The following is a 19,038-nucleotide window of genomic DNA, read 5'->3' as shown; positions in this document are numbered from 1 at the left end:
GCTGCGCTGGGTACCTGCTCCCTCGCCATCGCTAAGCTTATGAACCTCCAGTGATGACTTAACCGCAGCAACCTCAACTAGTTCACCTGTACCGCTACCGGCGCGCCACGGCCGGGCAATGGGTGTGATCGCCAACGGCCCGTCTACTTTACACGGTGTCAGCGGTTAAACCCTGGTGGATTGGTAAGTACGCCGATCACTCTGGATTATCGTTAGAGAGGGGGCAACCAGCCACTACGACCAGCCTTAACATTGCTGCACCAGTTCCACGACAGGACGTGATTATCCAAGATCCCTTCCACGTGAATTTTGGACTGACTTATGGTTGCGAGTAGGGTGATACGCACTTCAGTAAGTCAGTGTGCTGGAATAGAGCAGACATTCATGCATGCTTCACGCAACATTGACAAAGGAAGGGGCATTGTGCGAGCCAAAAGGAGATGCCATTGTGCAGATGATGACCTGGATCATGCTGCCTCGATAATGCACGCAACGGGTAATCTTGGATTTCCAGCGGCTCGCCCGGCAAATCACGGCTCCCCTCCGAGAACTTGGAGGTCTCGAACTACTTCCTCGGCGCATTCTTATTCCTTCTGCCAGCACTTCAGGGTGACAGCACTACAAGTATGCTTGTCCCGAGGAAACTTGCCCTGCCTGAATCTTTCTTCCACCTGCTTATACCATCCGTCTTCCCCGTCAATGATATCCGGGAAAACGGCATACCCCATCATAATAAAGTAGATGGTACACCCTAGCGCAAAGAGGTCCGTCTTGACGTCTGCATCGAAGTCATCGTCCCGAGGGCAACAGAACCTACTGGGCTCCCCGCTCCAACCATCAAGGAGCACCTTGCCGTCCTCCGATAAGTGTCTGCCCTGAAAGTCGGCGAGCTTGATATGAAGATCCTTATCGAGAAGCAGGTTTGTAGGTTGGATGTCGCAGTGGAGGACTCGCCGAGTATGGATCCACGCGACGGCCCCGGCAGCCTCCGGGCACCAGCACAAGCGCTGCTTGACCGAAGGGAGCGGATTGCCGGATTCAAGTATGTATTCGGCCACGGTGCCATTCATGGCGCGTTCCAAGTAGATTCCCGTGTCCGTGGAGCCTTTGAATGCGATGATGCGCTCATGCGGTCCAATGATCTCGAATAGCTACCTCTCTACCTCAAGGCGGGTCATGTCTGCGCCGGGGGCCAGTGGATATTTGAGCACAGTCAACTCGTCCACTTCTCCAATGAAGGCACTACTTCCCACGGCGAGAACCCGCTTTACTCCTGGGGGGCAGTAGGCATGGTAAATGGTAACGGTTCGGCCTTTATCGTCGGTCATGATGGACTGCGAAGGTGTTGGAGTAGGCTCCTTTAGTGAGTTGAGTTCTTCGGTGAAAGAAGGATATGAGGCGTTCGGTCGACTATGGGGCCGACGAGGATTCTTGATACATACTAGTACTATAGCAAGTGCTGAGGCGGGGTCCGGATGTGCTCGCACCGTGTGGCTGGGCCAATCAGCAGCGTTAGCTGGCGAGCTGCAATCTTCGCGTTCTCGTTCATATAAGTAATCGTACCTTAGCTCAACATACCTCGTTTGAGACGCCTGTCAGTCTCATTAGCGGCCCCGAAATGTCGTCAGCGTCACCAACCTTCGCGACCCCGCTACCACAATCTCCCCGCTCCAATGTCCTGGAATGGCGCTTTCCGAAACCGTATCACAACCTGACACTCACCGGGCGGTCCCGGGCCGCCTGGCACACCTCGTTTATCGTCCCGCAGCTCAACCTGCTGCTCGACGCGGGCTTATGTATCAATAACCTGCGGCCCAAACACATATTTCTCACGCATGGCCACAGCGACCACACCCTGCTCACCCCGGCGTACATCAAGCGCAGTGACCCGCCGGACATCTTCTGCCCGGCCGAGATGAAGGACGCGCTGGACGGGTACCTCCACGCCAAAACGATGCTCAACGAGGGGGGTGGCATCTGGCCGCCTGCTAGTAAATCGCCGTATCACCAGTACGAGGAGGACGAGTCTGATGATGATGATCATGATGATCATGATGAACCAGCAGAGGCAGGAGGAGAGGGTGGTAAGCTCGCAGAGTTAGAGTCGGGCGCAAACGGCGAGCAACCACCACCACCACCACCACCACCACCACCACCACAACAACAACAACAACAACAACAACAACAACAACAACAACAACAACAACAACAACAACAACAACAACAACAACAACAACAACAACAACGACCTACAGTCTCTACAGAGAAAATACACTCCCTGCTCAAGACGCACACGACCCGTGGGCTACGGCCAGGCGAAACCGTCACTCTCCGCCGCCTGCCGGCCAAGCAGCCCTACACGGCGACCGCCTTCGCATGCGACCACACGGTGCCGTGCCTGGGGTACCTCTTCAGCGCGGTGACGCACAAGCTCAAGCCCGAGTTCCGCGGCCTGAAGGGCGCCGAGCTGCGCGCGCTGCGCGAGGAGCAAGGCGTGGAGCTCACGGCGGCGGTGGCGACGCCCGTCTTCGCCTTCCTGGGCGACACCACCGCGCGGACGCTGGCGGCCGGGCCGGAGTGGCTGGTGGCGGCGGAGGAGCGTAGTGGCGTCGCGGTGGTCATCACCGAGTGCAGCTTCCTGTACGAGGAGCACCGGCGGCAGGCTGAGCGCACGAGGCACACCATCTGGGCGGATCTGGAGCCCGTGGTGAGGAGCTGGCCGCGGACGGTGTTTGTGCTGACGCACTTCAGTATGCGGTACACGGATGAGGACATCAGGCGGTTCTTTCGGGAGAGGGATGTGCCGCCGAATGTGGTGGTTTGGATCGATGGGGAGGAAGAGGCCTAGGGGAGTGGGGGGACGCATGACGGGAGATAGAGAAAGTGGTGGGATGAACCGGACACAATTTGGATGTATTAGACGGGATGGAATACATAGACGTGGGCATGCCGTTGGGCGTCGTAGAAGAGCTAATATTCATGAGGAAGTGCGTATAATAGGCGATCATGAGGCTAGGTGTCTCGTGCCACTTAGACAGTACGTAACCTTGAACCCTTCGGTGTGGCTTCCTACCGTTTCGTTTGAAGATTTGCTACGAGGCTAGGTCTTATAATCAAAATCCCCTTGCTGTTTGAATTTGTTCGTTAGACTGCTAGGTATCTTGGTCCTAGTACGGCGTCATTAATACGTAATTGTTGGTTTCACAGACAAGATCTAGTTTCGCGCCGCTCAGCTGCTGGGCGGTCTCAATTGAGTGAGTTGACAGACGTCCTGTTATCCACAAGCTCCCCATTCATAACTCTCACTCCATCTCAGCCCTCCCATGATCGCAACCACCACCGCAAACCCGCCCAAGACACTCGCGCCTCCATATACATAGGCATGCCTCCTCCTTAGCGCCGCTAGCTCCCCAACCCAAGTCGACACCGTAGTCAAGCACCCACAGAACCCGTCCTGAACGCCCGCCAGCACCTGGCAGCCGATCAATCCTTGGCCAGCAGCAGCAGCCCCGCCTGAGTGCGCTAGATCCCACGCCATCGCCAGCACGCCCGTCCCGGCCAGGTTCACCACGAACGTGCCCACAGGGAAGGCAGCGACGCGCCCATTCAGCTTCAGACTGGCATAGAACCGGACCAGGCAGCCAGGGGGCGCAAAGACCAGCGCGAAAGTGACCTTGCCGCGCCAGTCGGCATGGCCGCCGCCGCTTGGAGGAGGGAAGATGGACAGGAGCACGGCGCCTAGCCAGCAGCCCCATCCGAGGAAGACGGCCGCCTTGTCGAGCGTGGCGCGCAGGCGGCGCGGCAGCGACGGCGTCAGCGGGGCGAGGGCGATGGCCAGGTGGGCGCCGAGCACGAGGGCGCCAAGAGAGAGCGAGACGGTGACGATCGGCACGGCGAGCAGGGTGAGGAAGGAGTAGCCACCGTTTCTCGCGGCAGTGTTGTCCAGGTCGTTGGATAGCGCGAGAAACATGTCGCGGATGAAGGCCGAGAAGGAGGTGAAGGAGCCGCAGAAGCCGGTGGCGAGGCCGATATAGAGCGGGATGGTCTTCTTCACGGCCGCCGCCTGGGCTTTCTTGGCGGCGGCGTTGCCGTTTTCTCCGTCGGTGGATGTGGACGCGGCTTCTTCTTCTTCTCGTTGTTGTTGTTGTTGTTGTTGTCGTCGTCGTCTGTCGGCGAAGAGCACGCGGTCTTCGGCCAGGAAGCCCATGACCAGACTGCCGGCGAAGTTGGGCCAGATGGAGGAGAAGCCGATGGGAGTGCCCGGGTAGTTGGTGAGGGCTTGCAAGCCGAGCCGGGCGAGTGTGCCGAGGATGGAGAAGAAAATGAGATAGGAAACGGTGTAGAGTTGTGTTAGGAGCCGGGAGACCTCGAATCTGACCCCCTGTGGCTTCTCGTCCTCCAGCGGACGGCCCCCAGCGAGAGACCGACGTCTGTCCTGCTCCTGGCTCCTCACTTGCTCTAGCGATCGAAAGCGATAGGTGGGCTGCTCATGTGGATTCTGCACGGGCCATACACCTGCCGCTTCATCCAGGTTGGCGTAGGTGTCCGGAACATCGTAAGCGGCCTGGGAAGCGGTAGATGTACGAAAGTCCGAATGGCACCGCCCGTCCCTAGGAGGAAATGTTGAGCCATACTGCGGAGATAGATTTGTCGTAGGTGCCAGCGAGTCGTCGACGTTGCCGTACGATTCCGAAGGCTTGTGTTCTCCGGACGTCGCAGACGCGCGTCTACCATCCTGTGCGCTAGGCGGCATCCTGTCCTTCCGATGATGTGACTCTGCTATGTCACACGGTCACACCTCGACGCCGTGCGACGGACTTGTCTCGGTCTCGTCGAGTCGACTCAATCCCAGGCGCTTGTGACCTCTGGCGGGCATAATCACTCGTTATGATAGGCCAACCGATGGCTACCCTGGGACCCCGGACCACCCGTGTTCTCTCTTCTGTTGCGAGCCGAAGTTGCCGTCATTTGGACCTGGAGCGGACACGGGCCCGGAGATGTCGTCGGGTTTCGACCGGGACCTGACGATGGAGGTACGTACTTCGGAGTTCCGAGTGGGTCTGGTGACCGGGCCAGGGTAGACCCGGTTATCTGCATGAGGCTTATCTTATCGTGGTGATGGTCCCAACATTGTTTAGCTTGAAAGCCCCGCTTCCGTCCGCTCACCGTCATCTCGTCACGCGGAGGCAGGAACAATCAACAGATGCAATCTGCTCTAGCTTGCAGCCCACAAAGCCGGCTGAGCTTTCCGGGACCTGGCAATCGCCGTCTTTGCTTCAAGATGGGTCCTTTGCTGGCCGTTAGCTGGGAGACCTTCCCGGATTGAGAGAGCCCATTACTACAATAGTCCCCGCGGCGGGGTGACTTGTCCAGCCAAAGCAGGACGATACTAGTACCCTGCCCGCATGCAGCGAATCAAGCATCTGCACGATCCTCTACCTACCGACGGGAGTTAACGTAGCAGTCGGGACCATATAAGAGGTAATAGACAGGCATTTCCAGATACACCGTTCCAGCTGTCAATCCCATCCTCGAAAGTCAACTGCACCCCCAACCCAGCCTCGTGGCCAGCCTAGAGACCCCGCCTCAGTTCCAGTTGTGATTAGCATAATACATTGCTGCCCTTCCTACGCCGACATGTCCAACCTGCCGCCCAACGTCCACGTCTCGCAGCATCCCTGTCTGCTGGCGAAACTCAGCCAGCTGCGGTCGAAAGGCACAGCCGCCAGAGACGTCAAGGCGTTGATACATGACATTACCCTGATCGTGGGCTGCGAGGCGCTAGCCAAGGGGCTCACGAGTGTTTCCGGCCCAACGGTTCGTCACCTCCCAACCGCCTCCCACACGTTACCTCCCGCGCAAGATCAGATCGGAATTCACTTGTCTAACATCGCAAACGGTAGGACCAAACTCCACTCGGCTTCGAGTACGAAACCCGTCACGTACAACCGAGCGCCGTCTCGCTCGTACCCATCCTCCGCTCCGGCCTGGGCATGGTCGAAGGTATTGTACCACGACCTCCCTATATTATTATATACCCCTCTCCACCGCCCTGCTAAGATTTTCGGTCCCCCACACTAGCCATCCAGACCCTCCTCCCGGACCCGGTCCCCGTCCATCACCTCGGTCTCTACCGTGAGCCCGTGACCCTCTCCCCAGTCGAGTACTACAACAACCTCCCGAACCACTTATCCAGCGGCGCCGGGTCGGTGTCCAACTTGACCGTCATCCTCGATCCCGTCATCGCGACGGGCGGCACCTGTGCGGCGGCCATCGAGACGCTGCGCGAGTGGGGCACGCGGCGCATCATTGTGATCTCGGTGCTGGGCGCGGCACCCGGCGTGAAGGCGGCAGCCGACGTGTGGCCGGAGGGTGTCGAGATCTGGCTGGCCGGCGTGGACCCGGAGTTGACGGATCGCGGAATGATCAAGCCCGGTATCGGGGATGTGGGAGACAGGCTTTTCTTGACTATCGGCAAGTAGGGGTAGATACCTACCTAGGTAAGGTATCTGGTAGGCCAGGGATTGGATTGAAGTACTAGAGTTGTGACTCGCAGACTGCCCAGTGAGATGGCTCGGGATGGTTTGTGGGCTTGGCGTAGGGTAGTGCCAACTCTTGGACGCTATACCCCCCCAATATACAATACATCGAAGCCAAAGCGTGTTAAATTCCAGGGGATAAGGTGGTATCCTTCATTCGTGCCATAACCCGCTATAAACTCGTTTCAGTCCTGTTTAGGTAGGTAGTTACACTGCCACTCGACCGTTAACTACCTTAGGTAGGGGCATACGCCTCCTCATCCACCAACGTACCCTCCTTCCAGCAGTCCTTAACCCACCTCGCGGACACCACTCTCGGCACCGCTCTCCTCGAGCTGATCTTGTACCTTACATCGGCGGCCACCAGCCTCTCAGAGGCTGCGGCGTCCTCCTCTTTCCCCCCCACGACAACCACCACGACGTGCGTGATCTTGTCATCGTCAATGTCATCCGCCACCTCTCCGTTCCCAAACCGGACGTAGTTCCCCAGCTTGAGCGCCGCCGTCTCGGGCACTCCTTCGCCAAGCGCAAAGTGCACCCGGCACCTCCTGAACATGAAGCTCGTCAGCTCGTCCAGGCCGTGGCCGCGCTCTTCGAGCTGGTTCAGGAACTGGTTCGCATCGAACTCGGTCCTCCTCTCACCGTCTTCGTCCGACAGGTCCATCCCGTCCAGAATCTCCCGCAGCTCGTCCGCGCCTACGTCCCGTGCGTAGCTGTCGCCATAGCGATCTGTGCTCTCAGCGGCAACCTTCCGCATCGCCTCGGTCGCGTAGAACATGTGGCTTTCCTCGAAGGGGAGGAGGTAGCCCTCCCCCCCGGTCTGCTCGAGACAGTCGAGCACCCACTTGGGGCGCACAATGTCCACGTCGCCGGCGCGCTTGAGGCTCGCCGCCTTGACGACGTTCTTGTCTGCCAGGAGGATCATGCCCGACCCTTTGTCCACCGCCTGGTGGATCTTCCCGCCGTTCTCCTTGATCAGCCCCTCTAGGGCCGGCTTGGTCATCTTTCTGGGCTTGAGCGCCTCCGACAGGACGCAGAAATCCAGGCCCCGGAATAGCTCGGTCCGGCGGGGGTTTTTCTTGGCGTCCACGAAGAACTCGGGCAGCGCAGAAGAGGCCGGGTCCGCGGCACCGGCACCGTCCCCGGCACCGGCGATGATGAGCTCTCGCTTCTGTCGCTTGGCCGGCCTGCGCTTGCGGTTCTCCATCTCCATGGCCTTGCGCTCCTTCTCATCCTGCTTGACCTTGGTGCGCAGGGCCTCGAACTCGTCCACGTCCATGGCGGCGTCCCAGGCCTTGTCGAGGCGCAGCTTGCGGAAGCGCGGGAAGCGCAGCGTCCAGCCCATAGCGAACTGGTCCGAGGGCGCAAACGACGCGGCCTTGACGGAGAGCACGACCGAGTCGCGCGGGCGGATCCACACGTCGGGCCGCTCGTACTGCAGCCGCTCGCCGCCGCCGAGCTCGACGAACTCGGACGGCGGGTTCGCCGCGTCCCAGTCGCGCCACTTGCCCTCTGTGTGGTGCCGGATCTCGGCGTAGTCCTCGGCCTTGAAGCCGCCGCCGACCTTGCAGAAGCTGAGGCACTTCTCGCGGCTGGCGGCGGCGCCCGACCGCACAAAGTTCTCGCTGACGCGCAGGCCGCACAGGAAGCTGGACAGGCTGCCGCCGCGCCGCCCGGAGCCGTAGTAGCCGCCGACTACGACGCAGTCGAGCGACTCGCCGTACTCGGACATGTACTCGGGCTTGACCTTGATCCAGTCGTTGTTGCGGCTGTTGAGCTGGTACCGCGAGCGCGGGTTCTTGAGCACCAGCCCCTCCGACGCCTCGGCGACCACCTTGCGGAGGAGCGGCTCGATGGCGTCGGCCGACGTGGCGCATTCGTGCGGGTGGATTTCCAGCCGCCGCGGCTCGCCCTTGACGGCCCGCTCGAGCGCCCGGTGCCGGTCGGCGAGCGTGTACTCTGTTAGGGACTTGTCGTTGAGGAGGAGGATGTCGAAGACGCGGTAGAGCGGCCGCGGCCCCGTCTGGAACGGGTTCTTCTGCTGGTCGAGCGCGGCCGTCTTGAGCGTGCCGAAGGGCACCATCTTGTCGACCTCGGGATCCCACGTAATCATCTCCCCGTCGAGGATCATGTTGCGGACGCCGCTGTCGAACGCATTCTTCAGGTGTCTCGTCAGCGCTGAGTTGTCGTCCTCCAGCCCGCTTCCGTACAGGTACGTGTAGTCTTTGGCCTTTCGCGACCAGAAGGCGAACCTGTACCCGCCCGGCACGGAGTCGTCCTCCTGCACGTGCATCTGCATCCTCTCGCCGTCGAGCTTCTCCTCGATCCAGAACTCCGGGTCCTCCTCGGTGACCCCCAGGTTCGCCATCAGCTTCGCAAACGTCGTCGTCATCTGGAATTGTGCCAGCTGCGGCTGGAAGCACGACATGAGCGTCACCCCGGTCTCCTGCTGCTCGAGTCGGAACTCGGAATCATACAGCTCCCAGCACACCCTCCGCAGACTGGACGAGACACTAAACAGGGCCTCGGCGTCGGGATGCCACAGCCCCAGGAACGTCCGCTCCGTCGCGCCAACCTTCATGTCCTTCAAGATAATCCTCACCAGCCACATCAGCTCCTCGGCGTTCATCCCCTGGTAGAACTCCTCGAAGATGGGCAGCTGCTCCGCCTCGCCGCTGGCGCCAGCGAGACGGTCCAGCATGATATTGACCTCAGCGATGGTGAAAGCGCCCGGGTCGGTCCTCATCTGCCGCTTGCCGACAATCTCATAACACCTCCCCGCAAAGTCCCCCGCCGTGCTCCTACTCCCACCGCCACCACCACCACCAAACCTCCCCCCACCGCCTGGCCCCGCACCATGGCCACCACCACCGGGCAGCTTCCAATGCATCAGCGCGTACCCGTCCTCCGAGTTGCGGTCGATCTTCATGACCTTCACCAGCAGCTTGCCGATGCCGCTCTCCTTGAGGCCGTACACGCCGCGGTCGCGGTCCTTGTCCGGCAGGATGAGCCGCATGGCCGGGTAGAAGTCGGGCCCGACCTCGGCGCGCCAGCGCGCCATGAAGCGCTCGATGATGTGCCGGCGCTGCTCGTGGTACGACAGCTTGGTGGGCGCATTGCCCTTGAACCCGCGCCGGGCGCGTGGCACGGCGGCGGCGGCGGCCGTGGTGGTGGGCTTGCAGTCGATCAGCGGGTTGAAGAGGGACAGGTAGAGTTCCGAGAAGGGGAAGGTTTTGGAGTGGTTGCGTGGTCGGTTGGGGAAGCTGGATTTATTACATCAGTCTCCAGGGTTATGAATGGAGGGTTGTATTACCGCTAAGGGTGATGAGACGGAGGGAAGCTTACTGCTCGTCGATCTCTTCTAGAGAAAGATGGCCGCTGCCGTACTGCTTCTCATCTTCCTCTATCGCGTCGACATCGGGGGATTTGGCGCGTTTGGTTCTGCTGCTCATCTTGGTTTCCCTGGATCGGCACGATTGACACTTGGACAGATGTGGATTTGGATGAGCGTGACGGCAATTCAATCGTGCATTGAATAGTAGTAGTCTAGGTCAATATCGGCTGAAGAAGTACGTGAGTTCCAATCTCTCAAATAACTGCTAAGTACTGTACATACCTAGGGTATATAGTGACAGATGGAGGGTTCATAGACGTCGTTGCCTGCGCTTGCATGTAAGACCTCTAGGCAGCAGGGACACAGAAAACCCTAACCCAGGTGTCAGTGACATCACTCGTGTCACGGTGTTTTGGCAGTGATTGATGGTCTGGATTCCATCCATCTTAGTGTTAATTAACATTTCTTTGTTAGGTATCACGGCGCAAACTCAGTATGACAGCTAGTTTACGAGGGTGCAAACGAGCAAGTAGGCTCTGCAGAAGCAATGGATGGTATACTATGGCTAGGAAATCAAGCTAAAGGAGAGGATCAACCAAGGGGCCCAACCGAACATATTATTACCCCCCTTTCCGGCAAAGACTGATCAATCTGGGTTTTCCTCCCAACCACAAGCCAACCTCCCTCAATCCCGTTCGTATCCGATTATTAACTCATCGCCGTAATTGGTATCATAGTCCCGTACATCCTCCTCGTCCCCTATTTTCGCCCCTGTGACATCGCCTCAACCACCGCCCAGTAACAGTAGCAGCATCATTCTCCCCTTAGTATGATGCGTTGAGGGCAGCCGGGTTGGTAACAGACGGATTGACCTTGAAGCCTCCATTGGGGGAGTTCTCGTGGAATGCACTCCCGTGCGGGTTCGGGAAGTTACCGTCGAGGGTCTTACCGCTCAGCGGCGGAGCACCGTTACCAGCACCATTACCGTGTTGTCCATAGAAGTTGCCGCCGTTAGCGTGAGCGTTATCGGCGCTGTAGCCATAGTTCTTGTGCGGGTCAGCCGCGGCGTGCGGCTTGCGCGCGATCTTGGGCGCAGGCGGGATGTCGCGGCTCTTGCCGGCGCTGCCGATGGAGAAGACGGGGCTCTCCCACTTGTCGCCCTTGCGAGCGAGGTCCTTGTACTCCGTGGCCTTGGAGCTGATGCCGCCTGGCAGGTGGATGTTGGGGAAGATGCTGTCTTCCTTTGTGACGGCATAGTTCATCTTCTTGTCCGCAGCCACGCCCTGCGCCTTCTGCTTGCCCTGCATGATCTTCTTCTGCGCCGCCGTCACGTACCGGTTGTAGATATTGGGCGCATGCTCTGGATCTTTGATGGCTTGTTGCATGGCCCGGTCGGCCTCCTGCTTGATTTCGAACAGCATGCTGTCCAGTCGCGCCGCCTGGTCCCTGATTGCCTTCTCCAGTGCCTTCTGCAGACCGGGGCGCAGGACCTTGAGCATAATGGGTTTGAAGATCCCGAACAGCATCTTGTGGTTGGACTTGACAAGTTTGATGTTCAGATCCTTGATGTTGACGTCCACCTTGTCGATCTTGAAGAAGCTGTGCTTATCCTTCTCATCTGGCGACGACAGCTTCATGCGGAACATGAGTCCGTCTCCAGCCAGCAGGAAGTTGGCTACTCCCTTATCCGTAATGGATGGAAAGCCCTGCTTGCGTTTGATGTAGTAGCTCACATCCCGGAGGTCCATCTGAATGCCGGCCACCTTGACGTCGATCGAATGCTTGCTCTTGCTGGCGACCTTTTTCCGGCCCCAGCGCATGTAGTTCTCACTGGCGACCTCCAGAACATTGGGCATGAAGTTGTCGCTCTCCAAAACAAGATTCTCGATCACAGCATCAACCTCGGGGTCCGAGTACTCAATCCGCGGCACCGGGATGTATGCAACATTCTCGAAGATGGCCGGGAGGACCACGTCTTGGAGGTCTTTGAGCAAGTGCGGCTTGAAAGTCGGCTTGCCGTTCTCGTCGTTCCCGAGATCATTGAAGAGCTTGGTCATGGAGTCCGCAAGTGCCTTGTTGTGCGGGTCCTGGTCGAACTGATCCGCCAGGAACTTCATCTCGTCCATGATGCGGTCGGTGTGGCCGCGGTACTTGTTGCGCAGGAGATAGTTGCCCTCGTCATACAGGCGGTGCCACTGGGCGTTGGAATCGTCGTCAAGGATGTAGCCCTGCTCCTGCAGGCACCGTCGAATGAAGCTGTTGAGGCTCTTAAACCAATTCTTGAGCTGAGGGTCACGGTCCGCGTCGTCGTAGACGGTGTTGATGGACGACCACAAATCGTCCGTAGAGGTGCCGTTGGCAAACCGCTCAATCAATGTCTGCAGCAGACTGTCAGCAAAAGGTCTTGGTGATTTTCTGATGCCTTTGACGAACCTTGAGGTCGGTTTCGGCCTGGACCAAGTTAGAACGAGCGCCCTTGACGGTGTCTGTGCCTCCCCTCGCTAGACGGTCCGCATGGTTGCCGTACTCTTCGGCAAGGTCCAGCAAGGTGTTGACTGCCTGATAGTAATCAGGGTGCTGCTGGCACTCGAGGACCATTTTCTGGGTTGACGTTAGACTAAAACGGACGGTCAACAGCTGGCGGAAACCGACATACCTTGAGACGCCAGATGGTCTGTTCGCGACGCTCCTGCGGCATCTTGCGGTTGAAGTAGTTCTTCAGACGCTCCCGGTACTCTTCACGCCTTTGCCGGGCCTTCTCCTTGGTCTCATCGTCGATGTTCTGGTCCACATTACGCTTCAGCGTATCTTTGGCGGACTGGGCACCTCCCACCGCATCAACGCCGGAAGCACCACCGTCCCTCTGCTGGGCATCCTGCGCGGCGGTGGTTGCCAGATCTCCCGGGTCATTGGAACCAGAGGGGTGAGCCTGGGACGTCCCTTGATTGGCAGCGGATCGAACGTCTTCCTTGGGGTTGCCTTTATAGTACTCCTGGAGTTTGCTCTTCACCGTGTCCTTGGACATGTCCGGAGCATCGTGCCAAACGTTATCTTCGGCTGGGCGGTCGATCTGGGCCAGGTCTTCTTCACCGGGCCTGACCCGCGCAGCGGCGTTAGTGGCGGCATCACCGGCCATGTCACGGAAAAGGATGGTTGCATCGTTAACTTCAGGTGTGTCAGCATGTGGTTTTCTGAGAACGGGATCTTGACAAAATAGTGACATACGAAGCTTTCGGAACTGTCCATTGGTAATAATGAGGGTTCCGAGAGTGCGCAGACCCTCAAGCACCTGATTACCGTGTCGTTGTGCTGTCTCTTTATCGATGGGAGCATTGGGCGGGGACAAAGAATCAGCGTCAAACTGCTGGGTCTGCCAAATGAAATCTTGCAGGAGGTTGCCATCGTTCTTGGACAGCAACAGGTTTTTGGCTTGTGTCACTACGTCCCTGACATCATCCACAAGCTTCCGTCCCTCCGTTGAAAGCTTCTGGGAAGGGCTCGACAACGCCTTGGACTCGAGGAAGCTGTTCAGGGCGACATCGATCTGGTCGTTCTGTGCATCGTGTTAGCCAGCCATGAGGTTGGTCCCTTGGAGCAGGAAGGACACGAACCGAAGGGACTTTGCCGTTCTGGAAGGCGCTGATGATGCCGTAGATCTGGAGCTTACGGTTTACGTCCGCCTCCTTTTGCTTGACATCCACGGGCTTGTTGACGTTCGGGGGTGCCATGTTGGACGACCGACTTTTGAATGGTAAGAGCTGGATTGGGTATCAAAAGAAAAGAAGTAATTGTAGCAGAGACGAGCGAGACTTTGGGTATCAAACGCCGTGGTATCTTAGTTCCTCGAAGAGAGTAGACAAAGTCTGGAATGAAGGCAGAATCAGGTTGTAGTGGAGCAGCCGCAGGAGAGCGCGCATGAGACTGCTGTTTAATAGCGGGCAACAGTGTGGCTCACGAATGAAGCTTGAGTGACGTGACCATACGTAGCACTCGAATGCGTCATAGGGTTTCCAGTTGTCAACAGCAGAGGAAGGTTTAGATTGGTCGGGGCCGAATCCTCACCTCAAAGGGAAAGTGTGTTGCGCTCGAAAACAGGAAGGCGCAATACCAGTACAGTATGGAATGCGTCACCGCTCCCACAAGCACCCCAGTGCTTACCTGCTTTGCTGCTTCATTCACAAACCATGCGGTGGCCATGATTGACAAGGACTCCTGTCTCGACTGTAATATGTAAGTCATTACCGGTCATAAGTCCATTTAGGATCGCCGTCAACTACAATCCTCAATTCGTGTACTTTGCACGAACATTGAGGTCAGGTGCATTATTTGGCCGAAAGGGAAAGCCCGAGTTTACACATGTTGTGCCCAGTCCCTTTGAGGAACTAATCGTTCCATGCTGAAGAAATTCTATAACCGTCAGCCATTTCTCCAAAACCATGTACTTCGTTGCGGTTGCTTGCATTGTGAGGGTCGTTCATCCTTCGTCAAGAGAGCGTTGAGTGAGGTGAAACTATCCGTACTGTGACGTCATCAGGGGCTGGTCCCAGGGTGGTTGCATCCGAGCCCCACAGGGATTCCAGTAGTCGGCTGCAAGCTGCCTCCCTCCGACAAAACAAGCCGCACACCAGCGTTGCCGTCTATCCGCCAACACTATTAGTATATTTTTTTCGTTCTACCTCTTCTCTTCTGTTCTCTTTTCCTTATTCTTTCTTTCCTTCTTCTGTCCCTCTTATTTTCCCTCCTTGATTTCACCTTTCCCTTTTACGTGTTCTTTTTTTACTTCGATTGGCTTGCTTGACTTCCTATCGCCGGACTGAGTTTGTATATGGCTTTTTTTCTACAAGGGAAAGGTTCCTTGCCATTCGTTCATCTGAATCGTTGAGGCTCTTCCCTTTGAGAGAGCGGATGCGAACGGTCAACGAACAACACTGACTTGGTCTGTTATGCATTATTAGGATATGAGCTGATGCGCGAGTCAAACTTCACCAAGCACGGCCTAGGTAGAGATAGAGACCTGACAAACACCAGCGCTAGACCTTAACTAACCAGGCTTTTTGTTGCTGTAGTCCTGGTACTATGGAAGACCTGTTAAGAAAAGCAGCAAATCCCAAAATAGTACTTGACTTCCAGAATTCTACATAGACTCAACGCCAGAAAGAGAAGGGAAAAGAGTCGAGCGCATAGCGAAGACCATAGACATCATTCACTTATCGCATACCTTAGTTGTAACGATTTGTCTGAGGAGGTTGTCGACCTCACTCAGGATTCAGGAATCCTGAACACCGCTTGGGCTGGCTGAAGGGTGATACGTACCCGGTTGTTGCAATATCTGTTAATATAGATTAACTTACTGTGGTATAGGTTCCATAGCGATCGGTATCAGAGATCACATTGGTCCCGTTTGGTCAAGACTCGGTACAAACGACACAACAGCTTGTAGCAGAGCCTAGACGCTAGGGTACGGTATATATCTCGCGGTCTTGTGTCTGCGTCCCATCGACTGCCGGCCTCGCTTTGGTACTACCTAGGTAGTCACTTTTGAGTTTCGTCGAAATGTCTCCTCCCTGTACAGAGTACACACAGTGTTATAACATCGTTCCATTGCATCTCCACTAAGTCGCAAAAACGTTGCAGCGCTTGCCGAAAGATGGGACGAACGTTTGCCACTGGTTCCATCAAGCCATACCAAGAACAGTTAGAAGAGACCCTTCGTTTCCGGAAACCTGGAACAAAGAAGGTCACATGACTTCGAGAAAACTTTTGAAAACGCCACCCCTTGCAGGCTGCCCTGGCGTCAGCCGCGCGGCGCGACGGGAACGGCCGCTTCAGATCGGACGACATCCCAAGTCCCCTCTCAACATCCTTGCGTGCCGTCGACTCTCAGCAGCCTTTGTTATCACGCGCTCACTTTGCTCTGTTGTGTGTCTCTCTCTCTCAGCGATAATCACATACTGCATTTTTAGCGCTTATCTTTATTGTTCTTCGATCTGCAACAACTCCTTTCATTAAAGCCAAGCAACTTTTAGCGCAATCGCATACCTTTCGGCCAGCACATTAGTTAGTACCAGTAGCGACAATATACACCGCAGAAATAGCACACAATGAGTATCTTTGGTAAGAAGTCGAAATTCCAGATTAAGACCGAAGTACGGATCGTCAAACAGGCTGTCGACCCAGCCGCACAAGGCAATGCTGCCGGGGCAAGTAAGGCTGCCAGCGAGGCAGCCTCAAACGGAGGGTGGCGCGTGACCCCGTCGAGTCGCGCGCACTACAACAACAGGCCGCAGGCATCGCGCAATGGATCCGCCGGCCAGGTTACGCGCTTACAGGCCACCTCCACCTCCGCGACACCAGAACGCCGGCGCTTCCCCTCCTCGTCTCTGTTAGAACCCGGCCGGAAACGCCGGACCCCCGCCAGTGCCAGTAGCCGTTCCCCTGCTGCGATTGCTAGTCCCGCGCTTAGCGACTCAGAGCCTGGGTCCGACGACGACGATGACTGGAGGGAGCGGCTGGATCCGACCAAGCGGCGGAAGAGGACGCACACCAGCACCGAGGTGGACCCTAACCGGCGAGTGCTGCATCCGAAGATATGGAGTGGGCAAGGGCAAGGCGAGGCGGGGCACGATGACGGGGACAGGTTAGGGATCGTGCATTCGGCTGATGTCGCGTCGCTGAGGGACAAATGTCAGCCTGTTATGAGCTTGGCGCAGGACGACGTTGGTGTGAGCTTGCGATATCCTGGGGCGAATTTCCTTGAGAGGTAAGGGCTGGCTATTTCTTGTGTCGAAAGTACTGAAGTGCTGACCGATTTCAGGTACGAACTCGTATGGGGCAAGGATAAGATCGACGGTGCTCTCGACATCATGAAGGTCGTGAAGCTCGTGGCTACAATATACCTGACCGACGAGGAGGCGAAACCCTTCCTTGACCACGATAGCGGCATCTGCCGTCGGCTGGAGAAGAGCAAGAACACCAACGACGGGAATGGCTTTAAGGCTGCTGTTCAAGACTTCAACAATCTGCTCTTAGCCCTTCAGAAGAAGGGTGTTATCGCTAAGCATGTCGGCTCCCTTCGAATTGTCCCTCAGGAACTGGTCGATTTCATCTTAGACCAAGTATACGACCGCACCGTGGCGCCAAGAGTCGAACTACTTGCGAAGTATGAAAACGGCTCGGATAACGTATATGGGGAGCTCCTCCACCCCTTCATCTCGGACATCTTCGAACGGACCAAGCTGACCTCCGACATGGTCTTTGTCGATCTCGGCTCAGGCGTCGGCAACGTGGTGCTTCAAGCAGCGCTGGAAAGGGGATGCGAGAGTTGGGGGTGCGAGATGATGGAGAATGCGTGCAACCTTGCCGAGGCGCAAAAGAAGGAGTTCACGGCTCGCTGCCGACTCTGGGGCATTGCGCCGGGCGAGGTCCATCTCGAGCGTGGCGATTTTCGCAGGAGCGAAAAGACGCTAGAGGCGCTCAAGAGGGCCGACGTGGTTCTGGTCAACAATCAGGCTTTCACCTCGCAGCTCAACGACCACCTCGTCAACATGTTCTTGGACCTCAAGATTGGGTGCAAGATCGTGTCGCTCAAGACGTTTGTGCATGACAACAAGATTGCCGAGAACGATGTCGCGTCGTCCATTCTAGAAGTGGAGCACTTGACATATCCGGAAGACTACGTCAGCTGGACCAACGCGCCTGGGACGTTCTGCATCTCGACTAGGAAATGATCCTGCTTGGTACGCCAATCAGCGCTGCGTTGCTGGCTCTCGATGCATTTTCAGGAGTACAGATCCGTTGCTGCTGGCGACCATGAACCCCGCGGTGGCGACAGGCGACGGGTAGCTAGACTCGGCCGACACCGGAGATGACTACGATCGACTGGATATGAAGAATCAGGCTCATCCAAGACCTAGTAATATAATCTTGGCCGCTCGGGCTGGTCGGCCTAGGGTAGTCGGTATCCATTCGTTGGTAGCTGACGCTTCACGCCGGGGTCGCTCACCCTTGGAAAGGCGTTTGCGGAGATAAGCGAATACCCGTTGCAGCGGTATCTGTGTATAGACTGGTGTATGATTCTGGTGGGGTAGAGCTAGGCTGGTAAACAAGAGGGTTTGAATTAGACTTATAGTGTGTTGTACATACCTTGGCTAGAGATCAGTCTCGGAATAGAACCCATCGTTGCTTTTGCCTGTGCCCTGGCGTGGGGAAGCCCCTCCCCGATTTCACAGTATGGCCACGCAAGCCCTCCTACCTCTTCCTGTTGGACAGCGGCTCGTTTGCCAGGTTCATTGCTTCGGCCTCCTGCCCGACCCGCTTCATGAACCTCTCGACGAGCTGTTTGTTCTCGGCCTCCTTCTCGGCCCGCTTCTTCTCTACTATGTCGAGCTGCATGTTGAGCACCGCTAGCTCGTCTTGAACTTCTGCCACCAGCTTGTTCTTGGCTCGTAGTTCTTCCTCGCGGTCGCGTAGTTTGATGGTGAGCGTGCGCCGTTCCGCCGTTAGGTCACGAACGGCCTTTGCATCCGAGGCTGTCTTGGCGCGAAGACGCGCAAGTTCTTCTTCTGCGGTTTGGAGGCGTTGCTGGAACTGGCCCTTTGAGCGGAGCGCTTCGGCAAGCTCAATGCGAAGGCGGGCCATGAGAGGGGTGTCGTCGGTCGTGTCGCTTGTCGGTGTGGGTGCTGGCGCTGGTGAGCCTTTGCTTGGCGCCGGAGGAGGGGCTGAGGGTGCTGCGGACTCGGGTTGTAGCTGGGAAGCTGCCTTCTCGGCTTCGAGAACGGAAACCCGATCAAGTAATTGGGAGTCTGAAGGTAGTTGAGAGACGAAGGTCAGCTAAAACACATCATAGAACCTGAGCGTTCGCCGTGAACCCTGGCCAACGACAATGGGGACAATGGCGGGGCGTTCTACTGACAGGCCGCGATAAGCTCCTGGTCGACAGCGTGTTGGTTTTCGGCATCCCTGATGCCGGCAAGATACTCTTGTCTCCAGTCAGGCATTATGCTTGGCTCCCAGCAGCAGAAAAGCCATGCACGCAAACAAAAGAATGGGAGAAGCGAAAGATACAATGAGCCCGTGGGGAATGAGGTTGTTGATGGTAGCTACTAGAGCTTATCATCACTATCGACCCCGCGATCTGGGTATCCATGTAGGGTGTGAGGTGGACCT

At 57.0% G+C, this 19,038-nt stretch overlaps 7 protein-coding genes across 7 annotated transcripts; 2 read left to right on the top strand and 5 right to left on the bottom strand.

The window, feature by feature from the left end:
* Positions 1-533: 533 nt before the first annotated feature.
* B0T15DRAFT_542586 (kinase-like domain-containing protein) lies at positions 534-1,511 on the bottom strand. Its single transcript, XM_062869931.1, has one exon. It carries the CDS (start codon positions 1,068-1,070, stop codon positions 585-587), a length of 486 nt encoding a protein of 161 aa, XP_062718088.1. The 5' UTR covers positions 1,071-1,511; the 3' UTR covers positions 534-584.
* Positions 1,512-3,100: 1,589 nt separating this feature from the next.
* B0T15DRAFT_440619 (CrcB-like protein-domain-containing protein) lies at positions 3,101-4,753 on the bottom strand (the record flags this gene model as incomplete). The annotated part of the gene is made up of 2 exons (XM_062865906.1): positions 3,101-4,072; positions 4,184-4,753. 2 exons carry the CDS (start codon positions 4,751-4,753, stop codon positions 3,275-3,277), a joined length of 1,368 nt encoding a protein of 455 aa, XP_062718087.1. The 3' UTR covers positions 3,101-3,274.
* Positions 4,754-5,637: 884 nt separating this feature from the next.
* B0T15DRAFT_496776 (uracil phosphoribosyltransferase-domain-containing protein) lies at positions 5,638-6,482 on the top strand (the record flags this gene model as incomplete). Its single annotated transcript, XM_062867209.1, has 3 exons — positions 5,638-5,817; positions 5,904-6,003; positions 6,082-6,482. 3 exons carry the CDS (start codon positions 5,638-5,640, stop codon positions 6,480-6,482), a joined length of 681 nt encoding a protein of 226 aa, XP_062718086.1.
* B0T15DRAFT_300604 (uncharacterized protein) lies at positions 6,428-10,344 on the bottom strand. The gene is made up of 2 exons (XM_062863807.1): positions 9,885-10,344; positions 6,428-9,802 (listed from the first exon to the last, which is right to left on the bottom strand). Exons 1-2 carry the CDS (start codon positions 9,989-9,991, stop codon positions 6,775-6,777), a joined length of 3,135 nt encoding a protein of 1,044 aa, XP_062718085.1. The 5' UTR covers positions 9,992-10,344; the 3' UTR covers positions 6,428-6,774.
* A 43-nt stretch (positions 10,345-10,387) lies between these two features.
* Positions 10,388-13,947, bottom strand: B0T15DRAFT_542575 (uncharacterized protein). The gene is made up of 5 exons (XM_062869930.1): positions 13,485-13,947; positions 13,099-13,426; positions 12,530-13,038; positions 12,307-12,474; positions 10,388-12,251 (listed from the first exon to the last, which is right to left on the bottom strand). The coding sequence occupies exons 1-5, from the start codon at positions 13,599-13,601 to the stop codon at positions 10,698-10,700; spliced, it is 2,676 nt and encodes an 891-aa protein (XP_062718084.1). The 5' UTR covers positions 13,602-13,947; the 3' UTR covers positions 10,388-10,697.
* A 2,027-nt stretch (positions 13,948-15,974) lies between these two features.
* B0T15DRAFT_403630 (histone H3-K79 methyltransferase-like protein) lies at positions 15,975-17,600 on the top strand (the record flags this gene model as incomplete). The annotated part of the gene is made up of 3 exons (XM_062865215.1): positions 15,975-16,111; positions 16,154-16,633; positions 16,688-17,600. The coding sequence occupies 3 exons, from the start codon at positions 15,975-15,977 to the stop codon at positions 17,598-17,600; spliced, it is 1,530 nt and encodes a 509-aa protein (XP_062718083.1).
* Positions 17,601-18,120: 520 nt separating this feature from the next.
* Positions 18,121-18,869, bottom strand: B0T15DRAFT_496772 (autophagy-related protein 16; the record flags this gene model as incomplete). Its single annotated transcript, XM_062867208.1, has 2 exons — positions 18,121-18,674; positions 18,785-18,869. 2 exons carry the CDS (start codon positions 18,867-18,869, stop codon positions 18,121-18,123), a joined length of 639 nt encoding a protein of 212 aa, XP_062718082.1.
* Positions 18,870-19,038: the final 169 nt, after the last annotated feature.

This window comes from Chaetomium strumarium (genome assembly GCF_033439665.1).
Source record: "Chaetomium strumarium strain CBS 333.67 chromosome Unknown B0T15scaffold_7, whole genome shotgun sequence".
Taxonomy (NCBI): Eukaryota; Fungi; Ascomycota; class Sordariomycetes; order Sordariales; family Chaetomiaceae; genus Chaetomium; species Chaetomium strumarium.
The sequence above is the reverse complement of the archived record's forward strand: the minus strand, read 5'-3'. Positions and strand labels throughout refer to the sequence as shown.

Coding starts and splice junctions, on each gene's coding strand:
- B0T15DRAFT_542586 (XM_062869931.1), bottom strand. CDS start 1,070: ATGAATGGCACCGTGGCCGAATACATACTTGAATCCGGCAATCCGCTC.
- B0T15DRAFT_300604 (XM_062863807.1), bottom strand. CDS start 9,991: ATGAGCAGCAGAACCAAACGCGCCAAATCCCCCGATGTCGACGCGATA. Junction 9,803..9,884: donor CTAGAAGAGATCGACGAGCA/GTAAGCTTCCCT, acceptor TAATAAATCCAG/CTTCCCCAACCGACCACGCA.
- B0T15DRAFT_542575 (XM_062869930.1), bottom strand. CDS start 13,601: ATGGCACCCCCGAACGTCAACAAGCCCGTGGATGTCAAGCAAAAGGAG. Junction 13,039..13,098: donor TGGACAGTTCCGAAAGCTTC/GTATGTCACTAT, acceptor ACACACCTGAAG/TTAACGATGCAACCATCCTT. Junction 12,252..12,306: donor AGGCCGAAACCGACCTCAAG/GTTCGTCAAAGG, acceptor AGTCTGCTGCAG/ACATTGATTGAGCGGTTTGC.